This window comes from Saccostrea echinata, unplaced genomic scaffold, assembly GCF_033153115.1.
Source record: "Saccostrea echinata isolate AGI-Se365-2 ecotype Australia unplaced genomic scaffold, CSIRO_AGI_Sech_v1 ptg000062l, whole genome shotgun sequence".
Classification (NCBI taxonomy): domain Eukaryota; kingdom Metazoa; phylum Mollusca; class Bivalvia; order Ostreida; family Ostreidae; genus Saccostrea; species Saccostrea echinata.
In genome coordinates, this window is record NW_026889811.1 from 8,147,623 (window position 1) to 8,175,618 (window position 27,996).

Here is a 27,996-nt window from a genome sequence, read left to right on the forward strand (position 1 = left end):
TCATGACATTAACATTGGACCTATTTATCAATAATCTTTTAACTTAAATGGCCATTACTTTTGCTCCAGAAGAGACAGTTAGAGCTTTCTTTTTTTTTCACATGTGCATTACTTCTGACAAGGCCTTTTGGATTTTATTATGATTTTTGACCTCAGGACGTTGATCTTGAAATTTGAAACAATTTTGAAAAACTTAAATGTTTGCCATAACTTTTATTAATTCAATAATAATTTTTTTTTGTATGATGGACAGACAAAACAAGACACACAAAAAAGACAGTTACAGTATGCTGTAAATAATTGCATGCTATCCACTAAGACACTGAAAGGGGGGGGGGGGCAATTCTTTGAATTTGTTGCATGCATTTGCTTTCACAGAGACACATCTTGGAAAGCAATTTTTTTCATGCATTTTTCCAGAACAGTTCAAAGTTGAAAACTTTCAATGCATTAAATGTGATTTTATTTTACACACTTAAAAAAATGCTCATTTAAGAAATAAGTTTGATTTAGGAGCTAATTAAAGCTATGTAGGTAATTCAACTTATGTATATATAGCTGTAAGTGATTGTATGGGACTTGATAATATAAAGTGGATAAATGATGTTTATAGTGAAGCCACGCTTCTGTTGGCTTTCGGTCGGTAAAGCAGCTGGAATTTTAAGTCAGAATCTTGCAGGTTCAAGCCAAATTATGGTTAAAATTCTGTGATTTCACAAGAGTTGTTGGGTTACTTTAAATAAGTTTTTTTTTTGTTCATCTTAAATATAAGTATAGCTACTTAAAAAAGTTTCCTCACCAAAAATTGAGGTACCTTACCAGGCATTAATTTGGCCAAGATACCAGAGGGTGATATTCCTTATATAATCCTTATGGGTAATCTTTTGAATTAATTGCCAGTGTCACAATTTTTGTTTACTTATATTTTTAAAACATACTCAAAAAAAAAATTTAGATATCACAAGTGAATATGAATATTTTTTTTATATAATACCAAGGTATACAAAACATATATTTGAGGAGTGTGTTGTCTGACCTTAAAATAAAAACTAAGAAATATTAATATTACATGTGCATAGCCCTGTCTTCATTTTTGACAATGTATTATTATCAGGGATATCTTTTGTTCAGAAACAAATGCTACTCATTTTTCTGAAAAGAAATAGAATGTTTGGTGTATTTTATGTTTATTTGTTTAACATTCCTTCAAGAAATTTTCACTTGTATTGAGATACCATCACTTGCCAGTGGAGGGCTGCATGCAAATTTAGACATGTACTCAGCACTTATGGCAATTAAGCATTGAGAGATCTTTTTCGTGCGGGCACTTACTGTGACACGGAACCTCAGTTTATACAGTCTCATCCGAAGAACATGTCTCTGATCACACAGTGGATTCAAACCCGGGACTTAAGGATCAACTCCTTACTACTAACTCTTAGACCAAATGTCCAAACACTTAGCCACGCTGGTGACTAGTATATTTTAGATTAAACACTACAATAAAACACTCCAATAAAAAAAAACTAGAAACATGCATCTACAAAGCAATATCCTTTCTTCTATATCCACTGTATAGAGGAGGAAACGTGACGAATAATAATAAATATATTTTGTTAATTATGAGGTAAGCAATTAGACATACCATTAACCAGAGGTAATTTCCACAAAGAATGACCATCTCTGTGTTCATGTTACCGTGATGTCTTGGTTTTGCTTTGTTGGCAGAGGAGGAGATGAAGGCTGAGCAGCATCCCACAGTGAGAGAGAGTGTCTTCAGTGCAACTGCAGCTGTCACCGGAAGATGCGGTAAGATTAAGACTCTACTTCTTGCACCCTTTGATGACCTTTCAATTTCCAATGGAAAGTTGACCTTGTCAGGCCTTGACCTCTTGACTTCCAATTGACAGGATGCAGGGAAGCAGGGCCCATCACCAGTAGAAGGAAGAGGAGCTCATTCCGCTACCAGGAAGCCTAATAGAGAAGCTTTTCTGCATTTCTTCCTCTCTGTCTCTTCTGTCTCCTATCCCCTCCCTACTCTAACAAAACTAACCTTCCCCCCTCCTCCCCCACCCTTTCCCCTCTTATGCCCTTTCCTGACCTAACTGTCTTCATCAGCTAAACTTATTTTTCTACTACTTTTTAATGCTTGTGTTTACATGAAATTCTGTGATTTGTCGCATTGTTTTGAATTTTTACTAATCTTCTGTCAGTTGTATATTTTCAGGGACGACGCAGGAGGACCAGGGCCGAGCAAGAGAAGATGGGGTGTCCATTGCCCAGCTGTGTCCAGCCGCCAACATTGGCCAAAGCGGTAAGTAACAAGCTGCCTTTTTGTTGCGCTTTTGATACCCAAGATTGACGGTGAGCTGTGAAATGTGTACATCTTGCACTCGTCTGTCGACTTTGGTTACTCCTTGATGAGGAAGCCTTACTTTTGATTTGACCTGTAGACATCCCTGTTAACAGGTACAGGGTAAGACTGCTGTGGTTCCGCAGAAGGAGCAGACCGTAACCTGCCGACCGGAGTTCAACGATGGACTGCGGCCAATCCAAGACGCGAGGGTAAGACGCAGCTGCACCTCTGTGCTTTTTCTGTGTCCGTGTCAAAAGAATCTCTGCAAGTTACTGAGCATTTGACTGTTTCTGACAACAGGTGGAAGCTTAGGCTGTGCCGGATGTAGAGGTGAAGAGGAAAGCATCAGACAGAAGAAGAGTCCACTGCGGGCAACCCCCTGAAGTGAGGGTAAGATTGAAACTTGACTTGCTCTTTGCACGTGCACTCTGTATGCACTTGTATGACTGTCACTTAGTATGAAGTGTACATGTTACCTTGACGCCTTGGTTTTGCTTTGTTGGCAGAGGAGGAGATGAAGGCTGAGCAGCATCCCACAGTGAGAGAGAGTGTCTTCAGTGCAACTGCAGCTGTCACCGGAAGATGCGGTAAGATTAAGACTCTACTTCTTGCACCCTTTGATGACCTTTCAATTTCCAATGGAAAGTTGACCTTGTCAGGCCTTGACCTCTTGACTTCCAATTGACAGGATGCAGGGAAGCAGGGCCCATCACCAGTAGAAGGAAGAGGAGCTCATTCCGCTACCAGGAAGCCTAATAGAGAAGCTTTTCTGCATTTCTTCCTCTCTGTCTCTTCTGTCTCCTATCCCCTCCCTACTCTAACATAACTAACCTTCCCCCCTCCTCCCCCACCCTTTCCCCTCTTATGCCCTTTCCTGACCTAACTGTCTTCATCAGCTAAACTTATTTTTCTACTACTTTTTAATGCTTGTGTTTACATGAAATTCTGTGATTTGTCGCATTGTTTTGAATTTTTACTAATCTTCTGTCAGTTGTATATTTTCAGGGACGACGCAGGAGGACCAGGGCCGAGCAAGAGAAGATGGGGTGTCCATTGCCCAGCTGTGTCCAGCCGCCAACATTGGCCAAAGCGGTAAGTAACAAGCTGCCTTTTTGTTGCGCTTTTGATACCCAAGATTGACGGTGAGCTGTGAAATGTGTACATCTTGCACTCGTCTGTCGACTTTGGTTACTCCTTGATGAGGAAGCCTTACTTTTGATTTGACCTGTAGACATCCCTGTTAACAGGTACAGGGTAAGACTGCTGTGGTTCCGCAGAAGGAGCAGACCGTAACCTGCCGACCGGAGTTCAACGATGGACTGCGGCCAATCCAAGACGCGAGGGTAAGACGCAGCTGCACCTCTGTGCTTTTTCTGTGTCCGTGTCAAAAGAATCTCTGCAAGTTACTGAGCATTTGACTGTTTCTGACAACAGGTGGAAGCTTAGGCTGTGCCGGATGTAGAGGTGAAGAGGAAAGCATCAGACAGAAGAAGAGTCCACTGCGGGCAACCCCCTGAAGTGAGGGTAAGATTGAAACTTGACTTGCTCTTTGCACGTGCACTCTGTATGCACTTGTATGACTGTCACTTAGTATGAAGTGTACATGTTACCTTGACGCCTTGGTTTTGCTTTGTTGGCAGAGGAGGAGATGAAGGCTGAGCAGCATCCCACAGTGAGAGAGAGTGTCTTCAGTGCAACTGCAGCTGTCACCGGAAGATGCGGTAAGATTAAGACTCTACTTCTTGCACCCTTTGATGACCTTTCAATTTCCAATGGAAAGTTGACCTTGTCAGGCCTTGACCTCTTGACTTCCAATTGACAGGATGCAGGGAAGCAGGGCCCATCACCAGTAGAAGGAAGAGGAGCTCATTCCGCTACCAGGAAGCCTAATAGAGAAGCTTTTCTGCATTTCTTCCTCTCTGTCTCTTCTGTCTCCTATCCCCTCCCTACTCTAACATAACTAACCTTCCCCCCTCCTCCCCCACCCTTTCCCCTCTTATGCCCTTTCCTGACCTAACTGTCTTCATCAGCTAAACTTATTTTTCTACTACTTTTTAATGCTTGTGTTTACATGAAATTCTGTGATTTGTCGCATTGTTTTGAATTTTTACTAATCTTCTGTCAGTTGTATATTTTCAGGGACGACGCAGGAGGACCAGGGCCGAGCAAGAGAAGATGGGGTGTCCATTGCCCAGCTGTGTCCAGCCGCCAACATTGGCCAAAGCGGTAAGTAACAAGCTGCCTTTTTGTTGCGCTTTTGATACCCAAGATTGACGGTGAGCTGTGAAATGTGTACATCTTGCACTCGTCTGTCGACTTTGGTTACTCCTTGATGAGGAAGCCTTACTTTTGATTTGACCTGTAGACATCCCTGTTAACAGGTACAGGGTAAGACTGCTGTGGTTCCGCAGAAGGAGCAGACCGTAACCTGCCGACCGGAGTTCAACGATGGACTGCGGCCAATCCAAGACGCGAGGGTAAGACGCAGCTGCACCTCTGTGCTTTTTCTGTGTCCGTGTCAAAAGAATCTCTGCAAGTTACTGAGCATTTGACTGTTTCTGACAACAGGTGGAAGCTTAGGCTGTGCCGGATGTAGAGGTGAAGAGGAAAGCATCAGACAGAAGAAGAGTCCACTGCGGGCAACCCCCTGAAGTGAGGGTAAGATTGAAACTTGACTTGCTCTTTGCACGTGCACTCTGTATGCACTTGTATGACTGTCACTTAGTATGAAGTGTACATGTTACCTTGACGCCTTGGTTTTGCTTTGTTGGCAGAGGAGGAGATGAAGGCTGAGCAGCATCCCACAGTGAGAGAGAGTGTCTTCAGTGCAACTGCAGCTGTCACCGGAAGATGCGGTAAGATTAAGACTCTACTTCTTGCACCCTTTGATGACCTTTCAATTTCCAATGGAAAGTTGACCTTGTCAGGCCTTGACCTCTTGACTTCCAATTGACAGGATGCAGGGAAGCAGGGCCCATCACCAGTAGAAGGAAGAGGAGCTCATTCCGCTACCAGGAAGCCTAATAGAGAAGCTTTTCTGCATTTCTTCCTCTCTGTCTCTTCTGTCTCCTATCCCCTCCCTACTCTAACATAACTAACCTTCCCCCCTCCTCCCCCACCCTTTCCCCTCTTATGCCCTTTCCTGACCTAACTGTCTTCATCAGCTAAACTTATTTTTCTACTACTTTTTAATGCTTGTGTTTACATGAAATTCTGTGATTTGTCGCATTGTTTTGAATTTTTACTAATCTTCTGTCAGTTGTATATTTTCAGGGACGACGCAGGAGGACCAGGGCCGAGCAAGAGAAGATGGGGTGTCCATTGCCCAGCTGTGTCCAGCCGCCAACATTGGCCAAAGCGGTAAGTAACAAGCTGCCTTTTTGTTGCGCTTTTGATACCCAAGATTGACGGTGAGCTGTGAAATGTGTACATCTTGCACTCGTCTGTCGACTTTGGTTACTCCTTGATGAGGAAGCCTTACTTTTGATTTGACCTGTAGACATCCCTGTTAACAGGTACAGGGTAAGACTGCTGTGGTTCCGCAGAAGGAGCAGACCGTAACCTGCCGACCGGAGTTCAACGATGGACTGCGGCCAATCCAAGACGCGAGGGTAAGACGCAGCTGCACCTCTGTGCTTTTTCTGTGTCCGTGTCAAAAGAATCTCTGCAAGTTACTGAGCATTTGACTGTTTCTGACAACAGGTGGAAGCTTAGGCTGTGCCGGATGTAGAGGTGAAGAGGAAAGCATCAGACAGAAGAAGAGTCCACTGCGGGCAACCCCCTGAAGTGAGGGTAAGATTGAAACTTGACTTGCTCTTTGCACGTGCACTCTGTATGCACTTGTATGACTGTCACTTAGTATGAAGTGTACATGTTACCTTGACGCCTTGGTTTTGCTTTGTTGGCAGAGGAGGAGATGAAGGCTGAGCAGCATCCCACAGTGAGAGAGAGTGTCTTCAGTGCAACTGCAGCTGTCACCGGAAGATGCGGTAAGATTAAGACTCTACTTCTTGCACCCTTTGATGACCTTTCAATTTCCAATGGAAAGTTGACCTTGTCAGGCCTTGACCTCTTGACTTCCAATTGACAGGATGCAGGGAAGCAGGGCCCATCACCAGTAGAAGGAAGAGGAGCTCATTCCGCTACCAGGAAGCCTAATAGAGAAGCTTTTCTGCATTTCTTCCTCTCTGTCTCTTCTGTCTCCTATCCCCTCCCTACTCTAACATAACTAACCTTCCCCCCTCCTCCCCCACCCTTTCCCCTCTTATGCCCTTTCCTGACCTAACTGTCTTCATCAGCTAAACTTATTTTTCTACTACTTTTTAATGCTTGTGTTTACATGAAATTCTGTGATTTGTCGCATTGTTTTGAATTTTTACTAATCTTCTGTCAGTTGTATATTTTCAGGGACGACGCAGGAGGACCAGGGCCGAGCAAGAGAAGATGGGGTGTCCATTGCCCAGCTGTGTCCAGCCGCCAACATTGGCCAAAGCGGTAAGTAACAAGCTGCCTTTTTGTTGCGCTTTTGATACCCAAGATTGACGGTGAGCTGTGAAATGTGTACATCTTGCACTCGTCTGTCGACTTTGGTTACTCCTTGATGAGGAAGCCTTACTTTTGATTTGACCTGTAGACATCCCTGTTAACAGGTACAGGGTAAGACTGCTGTGGTTCCGCAGAAGGAGCAGACCGTAACCTGCCGACCGGAGTTCAACGATGGACTGCGGCCAATCCAAGACGCGAGGGTAAGACGCAGCTGCACCTCTGTGCTTTTTCTGTGTCCGTGTCAAAAGAATCTCTGCAAGTTACTGAGCATTTGACTGTTTCTGACAACAGGTGGAAGCTTAGGCTGTGCCGGATGTAGAGGTGAAGAGGAAAGCATCAGACAGAAGAAGAGTCCACTGCGGGCAACCCCCTGAAGTGAGGGTAAGATTGAAACTTGACTTGCTCTTTGCACGTGCACTCTGTATGCACTTGTATGACTGTCACTTAGTATGAAGTGTACATGTTACCTTGACGCCTTGGTTTTGCTTTGTTGGCAGAGGAGGAGATGAAGGCTGAGCAGCATCCCACAGTGAGAGAGAGTGTCTTCAGTGCAACTGCAGCTGTCACCGGAAGATGCGGTAAGATTAAGACTCTACTTCTTGCACCCTTTGATGACCTTTCAATTTCCAATGGAAAGTTGACCTTGTCAGGCCTTGACCTCTTGACTTCCAATTGACAGGATGCAGGGAAGCAGGGCCCATCACCAGTAGAAGGAAGAGGAGCTCATTCCGCTACCAGGAAGCCTAATAGAGAAGCTTTTCTGCATTTCTTCCTCTCTGTCTCTTCTGTCTCCTATCCCCTCCCTACTCTAACATAACTAACCTTCCCCCCTCCTCCCCCACCCTTTCCCCTCTTATGCCCTTTCCTGACCTAACTGTCTTCATCAGCTAAACTTATTTTTCTACTACTTTTTAATGCTTGTGTTTACATGAAATTCTGTGATTTGTCGCATTGTTTTGAATTTTTACTAATCTTCTGTCAGTTGTATATTTTCAGGGACGACGCAGGAGGACCAGGGCCGAGCAAGAGAAGATGGGGTGTCCATTGCCCAGCTGTGTCCAGCCGCCAACATTGGCCAAAGCGGTAAGTAACAAGCTGCCTTTTTGTTGCGCTTTTGATACCCAAGATTGACGGTGAGCTGTGAAATGTGTACATCTTGCACTCGTCTGTCGACTTTGGTTACTCCTTGATGAGGAAGCCTTACTTTTGATTTGACCTGTAGACATCCCTGTTAACAGGTACAGGGTAAGACTGCTGTGGTTCCGCAGAAGGAGCAGACCGTAACCTGCCGACCGGAGTTCAACGATGGACTGCGGCCAATCCAAGACGCGAGGGTAAGACGCAGCTGCACCTCTGTGCTTTTTCTGTGTCCGTGTCAAAAGAATCTCTGCAAGTTACTGAGCATTTGACTGTTTCTGACAACAGGTGGAAGCTTAGGCTGTGCCGGATGTAGAGGTGAAGAGGAAAGCATCAGACAGAAGAAGAGTCCACTGCGGGCAACCCCCTGAAGTGAGGGTAAGATTGAAACTTGACTTGCTCTTTGCACGTGCACTCTGTATGCACTTGTATGACTGTCACTTAGTATGAAGTGTACATGTTACCTTGACGCCTTGGTTTTGCTTTGTTGGCAGAGGAGGAGATGAAGGCTGAGCAGCATCCCACAGTGAGAGAGAGTGTCTTCAGTGCAACTGCAGCTGTCACCGGAAGATGCGGTAAGATTAAGACTCTACTTCTTGCACCCTTTGATGACCTTTCAATTTCCAATGGAAAGTTGACCTTGTCAGGCCTTGACCTCTTGACTTCCAATTGACAGGATGCAGGGAAGCAGGGCCCATCACCAGTAGAAGGAAGAGGAGCTCATTCCGCTACCAGGAAGCCTAATAGAGAAGCTTTTCTGCATTTCTTCCTCTCTGTCTCTTCTGTCTCCTATCCCCTCCCTACTCTAACATAACTAACCTTCCCCCCTCCTCCCCCACCCTTTCCCCTCTTATGCCCTTTCCTGACCTAACTGTCTTCATCAGCTAAACTTATTTTTCTACTACTTTTTAATGCTTGTGTTTACATGAAATTCTGTGATTTGTCGCATTGTTTTGAATTTTTACTAATCTTCTGTCAGTTGTATATTTTCAGGGACGACGCAGGAGGACCAGGGCCGAGCAAGAGAAGATGGGGTGTCCATTGCCCAGCTGTGTCCAGCCGCCAACATTGGCCAAAGCGGTAAGTAACAAGCTGCCTTTTTGTTGCGCTTTTGATACCCAAGATTGACGGTGAGCTGTGAAATATGTACATCTTGCACTCGTCTGTCGACTTTGGTTACTCCTTGATGAGGAAGCCTTACTTTTGATTTGACCTGTAGACATCCCTAATAACAGGTACAGGGTTAGACTGCTGTGGTTCCGCAGAAGGAGCAGACCGTAACCTGCCGACCGGAGTTCAACGATGGACTGCGGCCAATCCAAGACGCGAGGGTAAGACGCAGCTGCACCTCTGTGCTTTTTCTGTGTCCGTGTCAAAAGAATCTCTGCAAGTTACTGAGCATTTGACTGTTTCTGACAACAGGTGGAAGCTTAGGCTGTGCCGGATGTAGAGGTGAAGAGGAAAGCATCAGACAGAAGAAGAGTCCACTGCGGGCAACCCCCTGAAGTGAGGGTAAGATTGAAACTTGACTTGCTCTTTGCACGTGCACTCTGTATGCACTTGTATGACTGTCACTTAGTATGAAGTGTACATGTTACCTTGACGCCTTGGTTTTGCTTTGTTGGCAGAGGAGGAGATGAAGGCTGAGCAGCATCCCACAGTGAGAGAGAGTGTCTTCAGTGCAACTGCAGCTGTCACCGGAAGATGCGGTAAGATCAAGACTCTACTTCTTGCACCCTTTGATGACCTTTCAATTTCCAATGGAAAGTTGACCTTGTCAGGCCTTGACCTCTTGACTTCCAATTGACAGGATGCAGGGAAGCAGGGCCCATCACCAGTAGAAGGAAGAGGAGCTCATTCCGCTACCAGGAAGCCTAATAGAGAAGCTTTTCTGCATTTCTTCCTCTCTGTCTCTTCTGTCTCCTATCCCCTCCCTACTCTAACATAACTAACCTTCCCCCCTCCTCCCCCACCCTTTCCCCTCTTATGCCCTTTCCTGACCTAACTGTCTTCATCAGCTAAACTTATTTTTCTACTACTTTTTAATGCTTGTGTTTACATGAAATTCTGTGATTTGTCGCATTGTTTTGAATTTTTACTAATCTTCTGTCAGTTGTATATTTTCAGGGACGACGCAGGAGGACCAGGGCCGAGCAAGAGAAGATGGGGTGTCCATTGCCCAGCTGTGTCCAGCCGCCAACATTGGCCAAAGCGGTAAGTAACAAGCTGCCTTTTTGTTGCGCTTTTGATACCCAAGATTGACGGTGAGCTGTGAAATGTGTACATCTTGCACTCGTCTGTCGACTTTGGTTACTCCTTGATGAGGAAGCCTTACTTTTGATTTGACCTGTAGACATCCCTGTTAACAGGTACAGGGTAAGACTGCTGTGGTTCCGCAGAAGGAGCAGACCGTAACCTGCCGACCGGAGTTCAACGATGGACTGCGGCCAATCCAAGACGCGAGGGTAAGACGCAGCTGCACCTCTGTGCTTTTTCTGTGTCCGTGTCAAAAGAATCTCTGCAAGTTACTGAGCATTTGACTGTTTCTGACAACAGGTGGAAGCTTAGGCTGTGCCGGATGTAGAGGTGAAGAGGAAAGCATCAGACAGAAGAAGAGTCCACTGCGGGCAACCCCCTGAAGTGAGGGTAAGATTGAAACTTGACTTGCTCTTTGCACGTGCACTCTGTATGCACTTGTATGACTGTCACTTAGTATGAAGTGTACATGTTACCTTGACGCCTTGGTTTTGCTTTGTTGGCAGAGGAGGAGATGAAGGCTGAGCAGCATCCCACAGTGAGAGAGAGTGTCTTCAGTGCAACTGCAGCTGTCACCGGAAGATGCGGTAAGATCAAGACTCTACTTCTTGCACCCTTTGATGACCTTTCAATTTCCAATGGAAAGTTGACCTTGTCAGGCCTTGACCTCTTGACTTCCAATTGACAGGATGCAGGGAAGCAGGGCCCATCACCAGTAGAAGGAAGAGGAGCTCATTCCGCTACCAGGAAGCCTAATAGAGAAGCTTTTCTGCATTTCTTCCTCTCTGTCTCTTCTGTCTCCTATCCCCTCCCTACTCTAACATAACTAACCTTCCCCCCTCCTCCCCCACCCTTTCCCCTCTTATGCCCTTTCCTGACCTAACTGTCTTCATCAGCTAAACTTATTTTTCTACTACTTTTTAATGCTTGTGTTTACATGAAATTCTGTGATTTGTCGCATTGTTTTGAATTTTTACTAATCTTCTGTCAGTTGTATATTTTCAGGGACGACGCAGGAGGACCAGGGCCGAGCAAGAGAAGATGGGGTGTCCATTGCCCAGCTGTGTCCAGCCGCCAACATTGGCCAAAGCGGTAAGTAACAAGCTGCCTTTTTGTTGCGCTTTTGATACCCAAGATTGACGGTGAGCTGTGAAATGTGTACATCTTGCACTCGTCTGTCGACTTTGGTTACTCCTTGATGAGGAAGCCTTACTTTTGATTTGACCTGTAGACATCCCTGTTAACAGGTACAGGGTAAGACTGCTGTGGTTCCGCAGAAGGAGCAGACCGTAACCTGCCGACCGGAGTTCAACGATGGACTGCGGCCAATCCAAGACGCGAGGGTAAGACGCAGCTGCACCTCTGTGCTTTTTCTGTGTCCGTGTCAAAAGAATCTCTGCAAGTTACTGAGCATTTGACTGTTTCTGACAACAGGTGGAAGCTTAGGCTGTGCCGGATGTAGAGGTGAAGAGGAAAGCATCAGACAGAAGAAGAGTCCACTGCGGGCAACCCCCTGAAGTGAGGGTAAGATTGAAACTTGACTTGCTCTTTGCACGTGCACTCTGTATGCACTTGTATGACTGTCACTTAGTATGAAGTGTACATGTTACCTTGACGCCTTGGTTTTGCTTTGTTGGCAGAGGAGGAGATGAAGGCTGAGCAGCATCCCACAGTGAGAGAGAGTGTCTTCAGTGCAACTGCAGCTGTCACCGGAAGATGCGGTAAGATTAAGACTCTACTTCTTGCACCCTTTGATGACCTTTCAATTTCCAATGGAAAGTTGACCTTGTCAGGCCTTGACCTCTTGACTTCCAATTGACAGGATGCAGGGAAGCAGGGCCCATCACCAGTAGAAGGAAGAGGAGCTCATTCCGCTACCAGGAAGCCTAATAGAGAAGCTTTTCTGCATTTCTTCCTCTCTGTCTCTTCTGTCTCCTATCCCCTCCCTACTCTAACATAACTAACCTTCCCCCCTCCTCCCCCACCCTTTCCCCTCTTATGCCCTTTCCTGACCTAACTGTCTTCATCAGCTAAACTTATTTTTCTACTACTTTTTAATGCTTGTGTTTACATGAAATTCTGTGATTTGTCGCATTGTTTTGAATTTTTACTAATCTTCTGTCAGTTGTATATTTTCAGGGACGACGCAGGAGGACCAGGGCCGAGCAAGAGAAGATGGGGTGTCCATTGCCCAGCTGTGTCCAGCCGCCAACATTGGCCAAAGCGGTAAGTAACAAGCTGCCTTTTTGTTGCGCTTTTGATACCCAAGATTGACGGTGAGCTGTGAAATGTGTACATCTTGCACTCGTCTGTCGACTTTGGTTACTCCTTGATGAGGAAGCCTTACTTTTGATTTGACCTGTAGACATCCCTGTTAACAGGTACAGGGTAAGACTGCTGTGGTTCCGCAGAAGGAGCAGACCGTAACCTGCCGACCGGAGTTCAACGATGGACTGCGGCCAATCCAAGACGCGAGGGTAAGACGCAGCTGCACCTCTGTGCTTTTTCTGTGTCCGTGTCAAAAGAATCTCTGCAAGTTACTGAGCATTTGACTGTTTCTGACAACAGGTGGAAGCTTAGGCTGTGCCGGATGTAGAGGTGAAGAGGAAAGCATCAGACAGAAGAAGAGTCCACTGCGGGCAACCCCCTGAAGTGAGGGTAAGATTGAAACTTGACTTGCTCTTTGCACGTGCACTCTGTATGCACTTGTATGACTGTCACTTAGTATGAAGTGTACATGTTACCTTGACGCCTTGGTTTTGCTTTGTTGGCAGAGGAGGAGATGAAGGCTGAGCAGCATCCCACAGTGAGAGAGAGTGTCTTCAGTGCAACTGCAGCTGTCACCGGAAGATGCGGTAAGATTAAGACTCTACTTCTTGCACCCTTTGATGACCTTTCAATTTCCAATGGAAAGTTGACCTTGTCAGGCCTTGACCTCTTGACTTCCAATTGACAGGATGCAGGGAACTATTGCCAATTTCACTTATTTAGGATTGCAATCATTTTGATCACTTGTATTTCTGTCCTTTAGAAAGCGATTAAAACAGGGATCACTTGGGGATGTGCCTTTGCACACCATTTGTAAATGACTTACTGAAATTGAGATTGGGGGTCTGTCTGGCACATGTTTTAATGCCACGTATTATTTCATGTATTAGTGTGGGCCCCAAATTTTATTTATATGACCAATCATAATATAAATAAACTCCATCAGGAACGATTGGTATCAAAATTTTATATTCCTTCAACAATGTCTTATTCATCCAGACTCTTCTTGTCATGTAATATTTGATACAGCAGAGCATCTGGTTGAGTGCAACTGATATATTTTGATTACATGAAGAACATCTGTGTACTGCTTGTGTAAACAAATGTGGCTTGATTATCTTGTGAAGGAGATGGGCGAACATAGTGTGCAGAAAGCCTATAGCTTCAAATATATAAAAATCATGTTCAGTTTGTGAATTCAGTATTTAGAGTAAAGTTCTCATTATTGAAATGTGCGAAATTATGATAAATAAAACTTTTCTGAGGAAAATTTTCTTGGAAAATTTATTCTTACCGGTAAATTAAAAAAATGTGATATTCATGGGGGTTCGAACCCTAATAAAAATCCTGAGTATCATTTTCTTTCGAGACTAGCATGCTAACCACTAGACTACGCAAGATCTGATGAATAGTGGCATTTAAATCATGTTTGTGATATGATCCTTGACTTAATGGACTTCAAGTATTTCTCAAAAAGATGCGAATGATATGTCATAAAAGTATATTTTTAAGGTATAGTGGGTCTTTGCTCCATATTTTAGGAAACCAAAAAATGTATATTTTTATGCAAACTTCGAGGATTAACTTTCAAAAAAATGGAGCGAAGACCCACTCATATCGAAAAATAGTGTTATAGAATGAGAAAATGACTCTTTTTGCCCTTTTTAGTGTGTGTACAATATTTCATAAGCAAATAATTTCAATCTTTGTGAGATTTTTGCAAATTGTAGAGATTTTACATAAAGTATATTTTAATGTTAGATTATATATCAAGGAAAATTTTGATCTAATTGAGATTTAATTTTTCACCTTAATGTTTGTCACACTAAAGGCTTTTTGCTCGTCATGTTCACCCATCTTCTTTCACTCAGAATTGACAATCGAAAGGGTTAGTTATATGCTTCAATGCACATGACACCAGTGACTTCAATATCTTGTAATAATTTATGACATATAATTTACTCAATTTACTTGATTTGGGATGCAAATACATGGTTGTTGAAACTAACCAAACAATATGATAATGATATTGAAGACTCAAGTGAGTTATTCTGATCAAAATTTTTTGTTGTCTGTCATCCTTGTTGTCGTCCTTGTGTAAACTTTTCACATTGCCATGCATCTTCTTCTTAAGAACCCCTGGGCCAATTTCAACCAAACTTGCCACAAAGAATCCTTGGATTAAGGGAATTCAAGTTTGTTCAAATGAAGGGCCATGCCTTCTTTCAAGCTGAGAGAATTACGAATTAGTTAAAAATTAATGACATCATTTCAAAAAATCTTCTCAAGAACCACTGTGCTTGAAAATATGAAACTTATATGGAATCGTCCTCAGGCTGTGTAGATTCAAATTTGTTCAAGTCATGACCCCTGGGGGTAGGTTGGGTCCACAGTGGGCGATCAATGTTTTTCATAGGAATACACGGGGAAAATTTTTTCTTCTCAAGAACAGCAAGGCCATGATTGATCATAATAAAATTAAAGCATCCTCAGGTAATGTAGATTTAAATTTGTTCAAATGATGACCCCCAGGAGTACAGAGGGGCCATAACAGGGGATCATAGTTATACAAAGGAATATAAAGGATATATCAATAAAAATTCTGTCTTAAGAACAGCAAAGCCATTATTAGTCATATTAATTCAAAAACAGGTGGTGTAGATTCAAGTTCGTTCAAATCATAACCCCCAATCAGAAACCACTTTTATATTTTATATTTAAACTTTTCAATACTGAACTGCTTTTTCCTAGCCAAAGTGCTCAGGTGAGCGATGTGGCCCATGGGCCTCTTGTTTATTTTTTTCTGACCTACTTAAAATTAAGATTTTTAATAATTTATGAACTAATAACTGAGTTGGATAAAATGACATGATGTAATAACAAAATGTTTTTACACATAAAGTGTGTATATTAATCGTTTGATTTTCTTCAAAATCTTTATTGACATGTTCTGAAGATTTTAAGAATGTCCTACAGATTTTGAAATTAATTGACAAAATTTGTAAAACATGCTTACCAGTTGATTTTTTTGCTCTTTCACCAACTCTGCAAAAGAGTTAAAAATTGAGTAAATGCTATTCTGTTCATCAAATTGTTGTCATCTGTATTTAAATTTTTTTTTCTTCAGTGACATTTTTATTTCTGTGTAGAATGTCCTTGAAAGGGAAAAATTAAGACTTTCATTTTACACTTAATCTTGAAAAACTGAAATTGACTTTGCAGAAAAAGCAGTAACAACCCTAAGATACTGAGCAATTGAAATTGGTCATAAAGTAGCAAAATATGACTTATGATTCTGGGAGGGCTTTGCCCCCCCCCCCCCTCCCATACCCTCAGTATCTGGCCCATGGATTTTAACAATGATGATGGGCCATATGTCCATCAACATTTAAGTCCAGAATGAACCCTGAAAAGTCAGTCGTCCATTCCCTGGCCTAAAAAAAACTGTTCTGAGTGCGAGAGTGCTTATTGTTCTGGAATCCAGTGCAACCAAACTGAGGAGTGATGGTAGATGCAATATGAATGTCTTACTTCCACCATTTTTTCTCACTTTATAGTCTGAGCACTTCTTTGACCTCTTGACATTCTTTTAGAACAGATCAGGGTTAGACTGGTTTGGATCCTGATGAAGTGCAGATTGTCACCCACCAGAAATTGTGCAAAGAGTTCAGGCATCAACTGTGGTGAATCCAAGACTTGACGGTAAGGTGTACATTCTGTTCATGTATGTCTTGCACTTCATCAAATTTTATTGCTCTTTCTCTCTCAAAGAAGTTCTACTCTTTCTTAGACCTCTTCACATTCTTTTTTAACAGGTACAGGGTCAGGTTGGTCTCAATGCCCAGAAGAAGAGCATGACCATCACTTGCCTTTGAAAGTTAAGGGATCAATTTCACCAATATAAGTTGTGACAGTATGACAAAGTGAGCTTACAGTACCAACCAGACCCAACCTGACACAAAGCAGTCCCAGAGCAGTCCCGGGGACTGCTTTCTGGGACTGCTCTGGGACTGCTAAAGCAGTCCCATAGCAGTCCCACAGCGGTCCCAGAGCAGTCCCAGCGGTCCCAGAAAGCAGTCCCAGCAGTCCCAGTGGGCGGAGTTAATTAATTTAATGGGCGGAGCTTACTCAGAAATGAGATTACCAATAAACAATGTAACTATAAAAGGCAGTTGAAATTGATGATCCATTTCTTTCTGAGCAGTATCAATTCTCATGCGACAGTCATTTTTTAACTGTTAAGAAAATCACACTACGCGTATAGAAACAAATAATAAATATTGAACAAAGAAGACGTTCACACCTATAAATAACATGAATATTTAAACACAGTTTTGTGGTATATTAATTTTTCACCAAAATAAATCAATTTCTAAATTACTGTGATTGATATTGGTTTCCATATTTATTTATTTTTTTATTTTTAATAGATAATTAAGCTTGAGTTATTTATTTTCTATCAAAACTAGCTTTAAATAGGCCTTATAATTATACAGCAAGGCCGATTTCCATACTATACTCTGAATGCAGTTTTCTTAAGTACTGGAGCTTTTGAAACATTCTTTGTGTATTATATTTCAGTCATGATTATTTTCATTGACTTGCCAATTTAATTATCATTAAATTATCTATGTAACAGAAAACAATAATACTTTTATTATATAAACGTTTGAGTGTACATCTGTAAATCACGCGAATGGAACCCTCAGATTATGTTCAAAATTAATTAATCCCAAAATTAATTTATACACATTTATTGAAACGAAGATTTTTTGCAGTACATAGATTGAAATTAGTGTCATTGTTGACCAGCATGTTCAGTGATGTGTAACACTGATACCCAAATAACATGCATTCATGCCCGAAGGCGATTGAAACTTCAGGTGTTGACACCATTTTATACATTTGTATTGCTTTTTATTAATCGGCCAGGAAAACACAAACAAAACAAATAAAAAATAAGTCACAATTCCCAATATTTTAAAATGTTAATAAATTTACTCTTTTAATTACTTGTTTATAAATCAAAAACAAATTCATAAATAAATCCCCCAATAATTGTTCACAAATATAATTTTTTAAATGACTGAAGAATGGTAGAATAATTTTATTTCATGGTCATTTAATAAATTATTAGGTTGAGGGCGGTAAAAAATAGCATGGAATGCTCTTTTTTAGCATGCATATGGTTTTAGCTTTTTCAATTAAAAAAAAATCCAGTACAGTACGTCCCTCTGAATGTCTTATTGTAATGACAAGTTTGTTTGTTTTTTGTTTGTTTGTTTGTTTTTAAATAGTGCTAATGCAAACTTTGAGTACATTCCGTAACATGACAGCATTAATTAATTAAATAGGCCTCGATATTTTTTTTTTCAAACACCTGTATTAAAGTTTTAATTAGCATTAATTAATTAAATAGGCCTAGATATACTTTTTTCAAACACCTGTATTAAAGTTTAATTTAAAGGATAAAAGTCATCTCCTGACTTCCCTTTTAACTACTTTCATTTTTTAAAATTAATTCTAGACTACAATTGTGTAAATTTACAGCCCCTGAAGACATTTAGTAATTACATGTATATCTATCTCTACTTATTATAATTTTGTAAAAAATCCTTGTTTTTTTTTTATTCTTTATCTTAAACACCTCTCTGCTGAAAGTAAACAAAACAACAACAGGGAGCCTGCAAATTCAGAATACACAAGGGGCGGAGCTATCATGTCACTCAGAACCTTTTTCATGCATGAGTGAACAAAGCAGTCCCAGAAAGCAGTCCCAGGGACTGCTGGGTCTGCTTTCTAGAGAAGTCCCAGAGCAGTCCCACAGCGGTCCCATAGCAGTCCCACAGCAGTCCCAGAGCGGTCCCAAAGCAGTCCCGGGGACTGCTTTCTGGGACTGCTTAGGTGTCAGGTTGGGTCTGGTTGGTACTGTATCTTGCACTCTGTTGAATCATATTACTGTCTGCGCTGAAGAAGCCTTAATAATTATTGAATGCTTGACTTTTTTTGTCAACAGATGGAGGGTTAGGTTAACGTTGATTTGAAGGGAAACATGAAATAGTAGAAGTAGAGTCCAAAATGAAGAGATCTAATCAAGTCACCTCTTGGAGTACAGTAAGATATACAATCTGTACACATAAATCTTGCACCCTGACCATTTTTGGGACTCTCACTGTGTCCAGGAAGTCTTAATTTTCCTATGAACTCTAAAGATTCTTTGGTTTCAGGTACAAGGTTAAGAAAAAGCAAACCATGATCTGCTAGGAAGAGTTCTGAGATAGGCTGTGGCCAATCCAATACCTGATAGTAGAACACAATGTTCACATCTTGCTCTCTCTCAACCTTTGATTAGAATGGAGGATTGGACTGTGACCAATTCCTGAAGTGACTGTAAGATACAATCTTTATTTGCTCTTTGCACTCTGTGAATTTTTAATACTCTGTCTTACTTGAATGTCTTTGACTTTTGATTTCCTTTATTAGATGGAGGAGAGTTAGGCAGATTGGGATCCCGTGCTGAAGAAGATTTCACCTCCCATTCACCTGCAGCCATTATTGGAAGATGCAGTAAGAATTGGGTATTCCTTTCTGCATAATTTCCTTGAACTTCTTGTAAATTGAAGTTGTTTGGATCAGAATTTGACTTGTTGACTTCTAATTGAAAGGACACAGAGCAGCAGGACACATGAAGAAGAGGACCAAGGTAGACTAGCAGATGAAGAGGAGTCTTTACCCAGCTATGTCCAGCAGTCAACATTGGCCAAAGTGGTAAGTAATGTACTGCTTTTTGGCACATATGAATCCCTGATTTCTATTATATTTTGACCAAAGCAGCTAGAGTACTCCTTTATCTCTGATTTTCTGTATCAACAGGAGTATGGCTAAGGCAAGCTTTGACCCCCCTGTGGGGTATGACTAGTATGACTCCATTTTTTTGTTAACAGGAGTACAGAGAGCAGGGATGGACTACAGCCAACCATTGAAGTAATATTAATGGTAAGATTCATATTTTTTATGACTTATTTTTAAGAAAGATTGCAAATTTTAAAAATTTCTTTCTATTTTATAAAAGCAGGATAAGGAATTCCTGTATTTAAGAAATGAATGTAATATTTTTTTCTTTGACCGAAGTATCAAAGAAAAATTTGGACGGAAAATGTCATCAATGCGCGTAGTGCATTGATGAAAACGTTTTCCGTCCAAATTTTTCTTTGATACTTCAGTCAAAGAAAAAAATATTGCTTTCATTTCTTATCATTTAATTATGATTTAAAAATAATAAAATGAAACTTTCTTTCACTTTAATATTTAATTTACACATCAAAGACTGTGCATAGGTATACAACACAACAACGTTTCTGAAATTCAAAATTGCTGAATGTATAGATCTACACGCATTGATGGAATTTTTCTTTCAAGTTTCTTTGAAACATCGAGCAAATAAAAAATTATAAGATTTATATCTTATCATTTAATATTTATCTTTCAATGATGAATTTTACCTGAGAACGAATGACTGTCCAACATACAGGCCTACCTTAGTTAGGCTACCTAAATTTTCAGATGCATAGTAATACATAACGAAGAAACAACGTTCTCAAATATTGTTGTGTCATATACCAGCACTGTCTAACAATAACAGTTTAACACAAAAAACTTACCTGTTGTGTTATTAATTTTTGCTATATCCCAGTGGGTATATTTTCCCCGGTAAGCTGATATATCTTTAGGTTCGTAAATGCAAAGGGAAACTACTCAAAGAGAACCCTAACAACTCTTTCTAGGTCACAGAAATTTTGGATTTCATTTGCGCATCTCTTCATCTCAAACCGAACAAATAAATACGTATCACAACCTGTCCATGCATAACACAACATGCTGTAAAATCTTGAAGAGTCTGTTGTCGACTGTGAACATTGAAAGAATTCCGTGCTTGCTCAGTGGCATTTCCCCGCTTTGGTAGCATAAAAACATTTTTTCACAGTTGTATTATTCATACCAGTTATCACAAAGATAAACATTAAACATACATATGATGATTTCTTTCCTTCTTTTCCGCAACTGCATTGTTGTCATGCAGACGATCTGAATTGTTTAGCAAAGGGGGGTAATTCGAAAAGAAACGAAAGTAGAAAATAACTCAGGAACGTAACGGATAAGTTTTGAAATTCAGGAAAAGAGAGTAAATGCATTTTATTTTTCTTTCATAAAGTAATCTAGAAGTGGGAAATATACATGAAAAGCCAGCCAAAGTAGTTCCGGCTGCTAAGTGCAAGTGAACTCCTAATTCTATTGATGCAGTAATCAAAAGAATTTTTTATCCAATCAGAATCAATTATTTTATAGAAATTAAATGATTTCAGGTTGAATGGGAGACCATCACCTTCAAGGAAGTGAATCAAGAGAGAGGTTCAACTTGTCCAGTTTGTGAAGTAACAGTAAGAAGGAATTCCTCAAAATCTGCAATCATCTAAAATTAATTATTCTTTATATATTATTAATATTAATAAAATAAAATTAATATTAACATATTCTTTGGATTATTGACATACATTAAGACTGGCTTCAATTCCAGAGTGAAGATGAGACCATCATCAGCAAGTAAAAGAAAGGTAAAAGACAATTTCTCAACCCTGCACTCTGCCACCCCACTCTCACCCCCATGTCTTTGCTTCATGATGCCTTTACCTCATTTTAGCTTATGTAATACCCTCAGCATCAGCATCAAAGGTTAAAGTTTTTGGTGAAGTTTTATTTTCAAGTACATCTGTGCCCTTTATTAATCAGAGATGCATGGAGGATGCTTCTAGTATGTTTCATTGTACCAGTCAAGGTTTCAAATGCTGCAATTTCAGCTGAGGAATGACCAGGTTAATGTTTTTGGAACAGGTTAAAGTTCTTAGAGCAGGTTAAAGTTTTTGAAGAAGGTCTCATTTGCAAGTAACTATAAGCCCTGTATTAACGAAACTTGCATGGATGTTACATCTAAAGATGCACACTACTGGACTTGCTTCGGATGCTGGATCTGACCTACATTTTCCAGATGAGTGACCACGTTAAAGTTTTTAGAGCAGATCTCATTTCCAAGTAACTTAAAGCCCTATATTGACCAAACTTGCATGGATGATACACCTAAAGATGCACACTACCGGCTTGCTTCGGATGCTGTATCTGACTGAAATTTTCCAGATGAGTGACCAGGTTAAAGTAAACTTTAAGGGCTATCTGAACCAAACTTGCATGGATAATGCATCACAGGATGAACACTCTCAAACTTGCTTCAGATGCTGAATATGACTTACATTTTCTGGATGAGTGACTAGTTTAAAGGTTTTAGGTAAGCCCATTCCCAAGTAACTGTGAGCCCTATTGGAGCAAAACTGCATAAATTTTACATCTATGGATGCACACTACTAGGTTATTAGTTTGGTACTTTGCCTTACTTAAGTGTTATAGTTTAAAATTATTAGAGTGATACGTAGGAAATATACTGGGTATGTTATCTTTTAAACTCTTCTTTTCAAGAACTACAATGCTACAAATTGTCCATTATTTGTAATTTATTCATTTGGTAAAGAATTGAGTTTATTGACATCATGGCTACCACAACAGAAATGGGGTCTATTATTTTCCCAAGAATATGAAGGGAAAAAACTTTTCTCTTTAGACATTGTCAAATTCAAATGCAGTCAGTATTGTGTACTTCATAATCAAATCAGAAAGAGAGGGACCGGAGGGTGTGTAAGTCTGTATAATATTGTCTTATAAAGGAATTCTGTTAAAATCTTCTCCATACATATATGACCAAATTGTCAGATCATTACAGAAATTTCCTTATGTTATGTAAATTTGACTTTGTCTAAATCATAGCCGTTTGGAGCCAAAAAATGATACCGATTAGAAATATACAGGTTAAAAGTAGATAAAAAAGAACACATATTGTGGCTCAGAAACTGGTGACTGTGAAGGCCTATGGGTTTCTTATTTCAATGTTAAAATCTAAATGTTTGTTTTTATTTCGTTTGAACTCGGTATAGCTTACCTTATTTCCTAGTTATTTCAGATCCTAATCAATACTGGTAGTAAACTGACAATTTTTCACTTTTTTATAGAACACATCGAAATAAATCATCTGAGCTGTCTCAGTAGGAAGCTTTGCAACACATCAAAATCAGTTTACTAGTATGTTATGGATCAAAAGAATTTTATGTGGAGAGACATTGAGACATTTATTGCTGGAGGATATGTATAACTTGTGTGAAGGATGTGTGAATGATCTGTGACCTTTTGTGTAAAGGATATGTGACCTTTTGTGTGAAGGATCTGTGACCTTTTGTGTGAAGGATCTGGGAACTTTTATGTAAAGGATCAGGGACCTTTTGTGTGAAAGATCTCAGGGATGTTTTATATGAAGGAACTAGGACCTTTTGTGTGAAGGATCTGGGATCTTGTGTAAAGGATCTGTGACCTTAAATTAAGGATTTGTGAACTTGTATAAAGGATCTGTGACCTTGTGTGAAGCATCTGGGACCTTTTGTGTGAAGGAACTGGGATCTTGTGTGAAGGAACTGTGACCTTGAGTTAAGGATTTGTGAACTTGTATAAAGGATCTTTGACCTTGTGTTAAGGATCAAACACAATTATAATGTTACCTTCAATGTCTGTTTTGTTGTCTATTTGTTTTAATACCAATTTTCTTTTATAGATGTACTTGCAATAAATGATGTTTGCTTCTTTTAGTTTTTCTGAGATATGTATAGTTGATTTCAAATATTCTTTTCAGTATGATATCCAGTAAACAATAACGTGTAAATCTTCACAATTTGACATACACAAAAAGAATGTAAATCTGTGTACTTTTTATTGCAGTCATCTTATTAAGTGAGCGTCTCAGAGAAAACCATGCAAAATGGCAAAAGTGGTCCACAAGCTTACATCTCAGATATTTTAAAACTGGTATAAAACTGGAAGAACCTCCCATGAAAGTCCAAATTTTGAATTCAATTGCCCCTCAATGTTGTTCTATTTTTAGCTTTGACCTACTCTAAGTATTGGTCCAAATATCCTTTGAAAATTGTAAAAAAGATACCAAAAATGATACATTTTGAGTACCAAAATACAAAAATAAGAGAACAATTCATACAAACTTTTTACTCAGATATAAGTTAGCTATGTCTTATATTTTCAGTAAAACAAAGTTGAATTAATAGTACTGCTTTTATAAAGATCAGGCAGAATTTAGAAAACTGGCATATCGATACCACTGCCAGATATTAAAGAAAATGCTAACTTTGAGTAAGGTATAAATATACCTGTAAACGCTTGCATCTTGTCTATTTCACATGATTATAGAAGTAGAAGACCTAAATGGAAACTGAAAGAAAATCCATCTTTGGACTCTCAAAGTTTACTGCACAATTGATAAAAATTGATATATACATATATGAAATGACATATTCTAAGTCATTCTTGAATTTATTCATATTTTAGACATCGAGACCTTAAAATGCTTTTTAAATTTTGAATTAATTTTAAAAATATATTTTCTGGTCATAAATACTTGTTAGATCAATATCTTCCATGTCTAAATCATGTAGATAAGTTTTGTTTCTATGGAAAATTATTTATAAGATTTACCTCCCCTTAAATGCAATCTCCAGGCAGAGGAGGTAGAAAAGAGAAGAGAAGTCAAATGGAGGTCAAAACATGGTTTATCAGAATGGACTTGATGCAACTTTTTTGATCTATGTGGTCTGATCTTTTTAATCAAAATGACTTCCAAGATTTTTCTGATTAATTTGATACATTTATAAATGGAAATGGATGTTCATTTACAAGCACTGTCGACCAAATGCCCTACTGTGTGTGACTTTCATAATGGAGAATCTGATTGTAATTTTGCAAACACTTTTTATGTTTATGAATGTGACATAGATATCTTGAGTCATCTATATTCTCTACAAAGTGCGGAAATAATAGACAAGCATGTTTATGATGCTCACGTATGTCCTGAGTATATATTAATATTATATCGAAGTGGGTATTTCACGGTTGATAAAACCGTTCTTTCAACGAGAATATGTATAAAGCACCATGAAGAGTTGGGGGCACGATGGAAAAGACCCAAGAGAACCTGTTCCTAATGGTCATCAGGGAAACATGAAAGCAGACAGAGGAGCCAGTCCAACAATTTGTAAAGAACTCTGGTTAAATACAAGACAAATATTACCAATAGTTTCAGGTTGGTTATAATTATTATGAACCTAGTTAGTAGTTATCATATTTTCAATAAAATGATTATAAAAAAAAAAGTTGCATTGAATTATGTGTATGAAAGAAATATTTATTCCAGTAGAATAAATTTAGATAATAAATTCAAGTTAAGTTTAAAGAGCATATGTATACATGGAGTAATTACTAATTATACTATTTGTTAAGTATACATTAGCTAGCAATTTTCAGATTCAAAATATTGACATTTTGAGGAAAAAATTGAGTATGAGCAAGGACTTTGCAACATGCTTAATAATTTTATTACATATAAGACAAAATTCTTTGTTAGGTGAAAAGCACTTGTACATTTGTTGTAAAACTCGTGAAATTCTGAAACTAAAGTGCTGCATGTAATATCTCTTATGCAATAGTCCATTCTAGTTTAGTGCATTATTGCACATGCAACTTGTGCCATCCCTGACAAATTTAATTTTTATATCAAAAAAGAAGTATTTGTTTAGAAGATCACATTATTTTACTATCAGATTGGTGTGAACAAATTTGTTGGACTCGCCATAGAGACTTGAAAAGAGCTTTAGAAAGCAATCATGGATTGAAAGGAACTAAAGCTTGTGTTGTCTCCATTGACAATGCAGAGGAACCAAAAATAAAATCCCCAATCCTCCAGAATAGCCTTCTGAACAACTTCATATTTAATGTGGATTCAGTAATTATGAGAAAGGCATACCAGGTTGGTTGTGGAAGGCTCATCGAGACAAATCCCTTGAAATATCAACATCTTGATGTTAGAGAAATGAAGGGTTTCCAGGTATTTGTTATGATTACAAATCTATATAATAAATATACAATCACTTTTTTGTATGGATAAACAAATTTTTTTTAAATAGTTGTTTTTTTTTTTAAATTCTACAATATACAGTAGAATTTCTATTATTTTAGTTAAATATTACTAATGCATTATGGATTTTTCTGGTATAGGTTTTAGAAGAATTTCCGTCCCATGCAGTTGATACTGGACAAGTTCGTATGAGAAAAAGAAACTTTAACAACAGAAATGAAGCTGTCAGTGAGCAGGACCTGGATCAGAGACAACTGTACGATGAATTGTATTCATGTCCAGATCCCTCTTGTCAGAAACAGTATGTAAGGTCTGCCAATCTCGAGAAACATCTCACTCTGGGAAACCACCTTTACAGAAAAGCAGAGGAAACGGCGATTGATTATGGCATTAAAATCTGAAAATGTGTTAAATGTTGTAAATACGTAATTTTGTGTATCCATGGCAACCTATTTGATAAACATGTAGGTGTGAAAAGTTTATTTTCTGCAATTTTATTCTAATTGTTAAAGATATTTCTAAAGATACAAGTTACAATTCCAGCATTTCATGAAATGCACTTAGCATATGAATATATTAGCATATATGTATTTCTAATTTAAACACTTGATATTTTGCTTTGTTTGGTAACCATGGTAAACATTTTTATGGTAGCTTACATGCTATGTTAGTATAACATGTTCTTTTGTGTCTATTTCATAACACAAATAATAGTCCTTTTTAGTCAGATTATATATGTAATAGCAAAAGTAAAGATTTGAAGATTATCATGGGGAGGGGGGAGGGGATTTCAGAAAAATTGAAAAAAAAATGTAAAATGTATGATGTTTCCATGGCAACATTTACATATTTTTTTTCTGTATCTGTACACCAATGTTTTATTTTAAATGTTTGTAAATATTGGACTTGTTTTCATGATTTTCTGATAGAGGAGTAATAAATTGATTAAAGAAATTTTCATCCTTTTCAAAGAAAATGATAAAACTCCAAGAATATGGTATTTCCATGGCAACATGTTCTTTATATTTAAATGGCAAAAATAAATTTTTTAATATTTTTAAACACTTTGCCTTTTTATATAGAATATTTATTAATACCACACAATAATACTTTTTCCTGTAAAAATAAGTTTAATAAATAACAGCCATTTGATGTTTTTAAAGAAAACATACCAAGATGATATTGTTACCCATGACAACATATATGTTCTGCATTAAAATGTATTTAAGTTCCTTTTATGTAGAATTGTGTTACAGTTGTCCTGTTTGTTTTGAAATATTATAAAGTGACATGCTGAAACATTTCCAGTTAAATTATGATATACTAGATATGAGCTATTTTTACAATGTTTATTATGATTTGCAATACGTCAAAACATAGCACTGTTCGTGACCTCATATCTGCCCTATTTGAAAGAGTCCAAAGATAGATTTTTTATATCTTCCTAATTATGGTCTGTACTTACAGGTGTAATTACAATAAAACAAATCGCAGTGTTTACAGAATCTTTAAAAATACTTTGAAAGTTCATAAATATATGAATTTTTTGGAAATGTGAATTTTGGAAGATTTGTGACCTTTTTGTACTTAAACTGGATAAGTACTGAATAAATTTTACTATCCTGACTGATACTCTAGGCAACATACTTTTATGCCTATCAATTAATTTCAATGCATGAAATGTCATAATTTGTTGAGACTTCCTCAAATATGTCTAGATTCAATGATTTCAAGCTCCTAGTTTGACTACATGTTCTATTTTTAGTAACATGCCTCTAAGTCATGAACTAAGGCAACAATGACGAAAATATTTGTGGCAAATTTAATGGTATATCAATACTATATTGCACACAAAACTTGATATCAATACATAAACCCTGCTTGTGGACTGTTTTGCATGGTTTTCTCCGAGACGCTCACTTAAAGAGTAATGCAAAGAAATGACAGTAGAACTTTATTTAATGCTTCACAATGTGAATCATCTAAACAATAACATATTGAGTAAATCAGCACGATGTGAGATGAAATAAACAAACATATAAATTTGAGTACTTGTTTTATTGCATCCATCTTTGAGAATATTAAGGTGAAATGACAATGAAAGCTTATACTAATCAAATCTGATATATACTTCATAATTCTGTGAATCAAGAACTGAGTGAGTTCTTTCTGGATTGCTGAGCCATTGGAAAGCGTACTATAAGTACAATGACTTTGAACTATATACGTATCGAATCTTACACCTATATTACCTTATATCTCCACTGTGTGTTGTCAAATAAACAATAACATATAAATCTGCATGAGTTGTTTTTTTTTTATACCCCCTCTCCCCCCTCCCCCGCAAACAAAGTTTGGAGGG

General features: G+C 39.0%; 1 protein-coding gene and 11 long non-coding RNA genes across 13 annotated transcripts; all 12 read left to right on the forward strand.

Moving 5' to 3' along the window:
- The first annotated feature begins 2,488 nt into the window (after nt 1–2,488).
- On the forward strand, nt 2,489–2,935 carry LOC133175237 (uncharacterized). Its single transcript, XR_009719256.1, has 3 exons — nt 2,489–2,565; nt 2,657–2,746; nt 2,863–2,935. It is a non-coding gene; the product is annotated as an uncharacterized LOC133175237 (long non-coding RNA).
- Nucleotides 2,936–3,622: 687 nt separating this feature from the next.
- LOC133175239 (uncharacterized) lies at nt 3,623–4,069 on the forward strand. Its single transcript, XR_009719258.1, has 3 exons — nt 3,623–3,699; nt 3,791–3,880; nt 3,997–4,069. It is a non-coding gene; the product is annotated as an uncharacterized LOC133175239 (long non-coding RNA).
- Nucleotides 4,070–4,756: 687 nt separating this feature from the next.
- Nucleotides 4,757–5,203, forward strand: LOC133175238 (uncharacterized). The gene is made up of 3 exons (XR_009719257.1): nt 4,757–4,833; nt 4,925–5,014; nt 5,131–5,203. It is a non-coding gene; the product is annotated as an uncharacterized LOC133175238 (long non-coding RNA).
- Nucleotides 5,204–5,890: 687 nt separating this feature from the next.
- On the forward strand, nt 5,891–6,337 carry LOC133175234 (uncharacterized). The gene is made up of 3 exons (XR_009719254.1): nt 5,891–5,967; nt 6,059–6,148; nt 6,265–6,337. It is a non-coding gene; the product is annotated as an uncharacterized LOC133175234 (long non-coding RNA).
- A 687-nt stretch (nt 6,338–7,024) lies between these two features.
- Nucleotides 7,025–7,471, forward strand: LOC133175236 (uncharacterized). The gene is made up of 3 exons (XR_009719255.1): nt 7,025–7,101; nt 7,193–7,282; nt 7,399–7,471. It is a non-coding gene; the product is annotated as an uncharacterized LOC133175236 (long non-coding RNA).
- Nucleotides 7,472–8,158: 687 nt separating this feature from the next.
- Nucleotides 8,159–8,605, forward strand: LOC133175559 (uncharacterized). The gene is made up of 3 exons (XR_009719303.1): nt 8,159–8,235; nt 8,327–8,416; nt 8,533–8,605. It is a non-coding gene; the product is annotated as an uncharacterized LOC133175559 (long non-coding RNA).
- Nucleotides 8,606–9,037: 432 nt separating this feature from the next.
- Nucleotides 9,038–9,739, forward strand: LOC133175560 (uncharacterized). Its single transcript, XR_009719304.1, has 4 exons — nt 9,038–9,118; nt 9,274–9,369; nt 9,461–9,550; nt 9,667–9,739. It is a non-coding gene; the product is annotated as an uncharacterized LOC133175560 (long non-coding RNA).
- A 687-nt stretch (nt 9,740–10,426) lies between these two features.
- LOC133175479 (uncharacterized) lies at nt 10,427–10,873 on the forward strand. Its single transcript, XR_009719294.1, has 3 exons — nt 10,427–10,503; nt 10,595–10,684; nt 10,801–10,873. It is a non-coding gene; the product is annotated as an uncharacterized LOC133175479 (long non-coding RNA).
- A 687-nt stretch (nt 10,874–11,560) lies between these two features.
- Nucleotides 11,561–12,007, forward strand: LOC133175240 (uncharacterized). The gene is made up of 3 exons (XR_009719259.1): nt 11,561–11,637; nt 11,729–11,818; nt 11,935–12,007. It is a non-coding gene; the product is annotated as an uncharacterized LOC133175240 (long non-coding RNA).
- Nucleotides 12,008–12,694: 687 nt separating this feature from the next.
- LOC133175480 (uncharacterized) lies at nt 12,695–13,141 on the forward strand. The gene is made up of 3 exons (XR_009719295.1): nt 12,695–12,771; nt 12,863–12,952; nt 13,069–13,141. It is a non-coding gene; the product is annotated as an uncharacterized LOC133175480 (long non-coding RNA).
- A 5,925-nt stretch (nt 13,142–19,066) lies between these two features.
- LOC133175225 (uncharacterized) lies at nt 19,067–21,174 on the forward strand. Of its 2 annotated transcripts, XR_009719253.1 has the most exons (5): nt 19,067–19,129; nt 19,228–19,330; nt 19,510–19,558; nt 20,926–21,000; nt 21,138–21,174. It is a non-coding gene; the product is annotated as an uncharacterized LOC133175225 (long non-coding RNA). The 2 variants fall into 2 exon arrangements; XR_009719252.1 differs by lacking the exons at nt 19,067–19,129; nt 19,228–19,330 and having other exon boundaries at nt 19,445–19,558.
- Nucleotides 21,175–24,655: 3,481 nt separating this feature from the next.
- Nucleotides 24,656–26,035, forward strand: LOC133175253 (uncharacterized). The gene is made up of 3 exons (XM_061310355.1): nt 24,656–24,803; nt 25,321–25,604; nt 25,775–26,035. Exons 1-3 carry the CDS (start codon nt 24,656–24,658, stop codon nt 26,033–26,035), a joined length of 693 nt encoding a protein of 230 aa, XP_061166339.1.
- The last annotated feature ends 1,961 nt before the right edge of the window (nt 26,036–27,996 follow it).

Bases quoted from the DNA above. Each gene is read 5' to 3' on its own strand.
- LOC133175253 (XM_061310355.1), top strand. From the start codon at position 24,656: ATGAAGAGTTGGGGGCACGATGGAAAAGACCCAAGAGAACCTGTTCCT. The intron at 24,804-25,320 runs GTTGGTTATAAT...TTTTACTATCAG, and splicing joins AATATTACCAATAGTTTCAG to ATTGGTGTGAACAAATTTGT. The intron at 25,605-25,774 runs GTATTTGTTATG...TTTCTGGTATAG, and splicing joins GAGAAATGAAGGGTTTCCAG to GTTTTAGAAGAATTTCCGTC.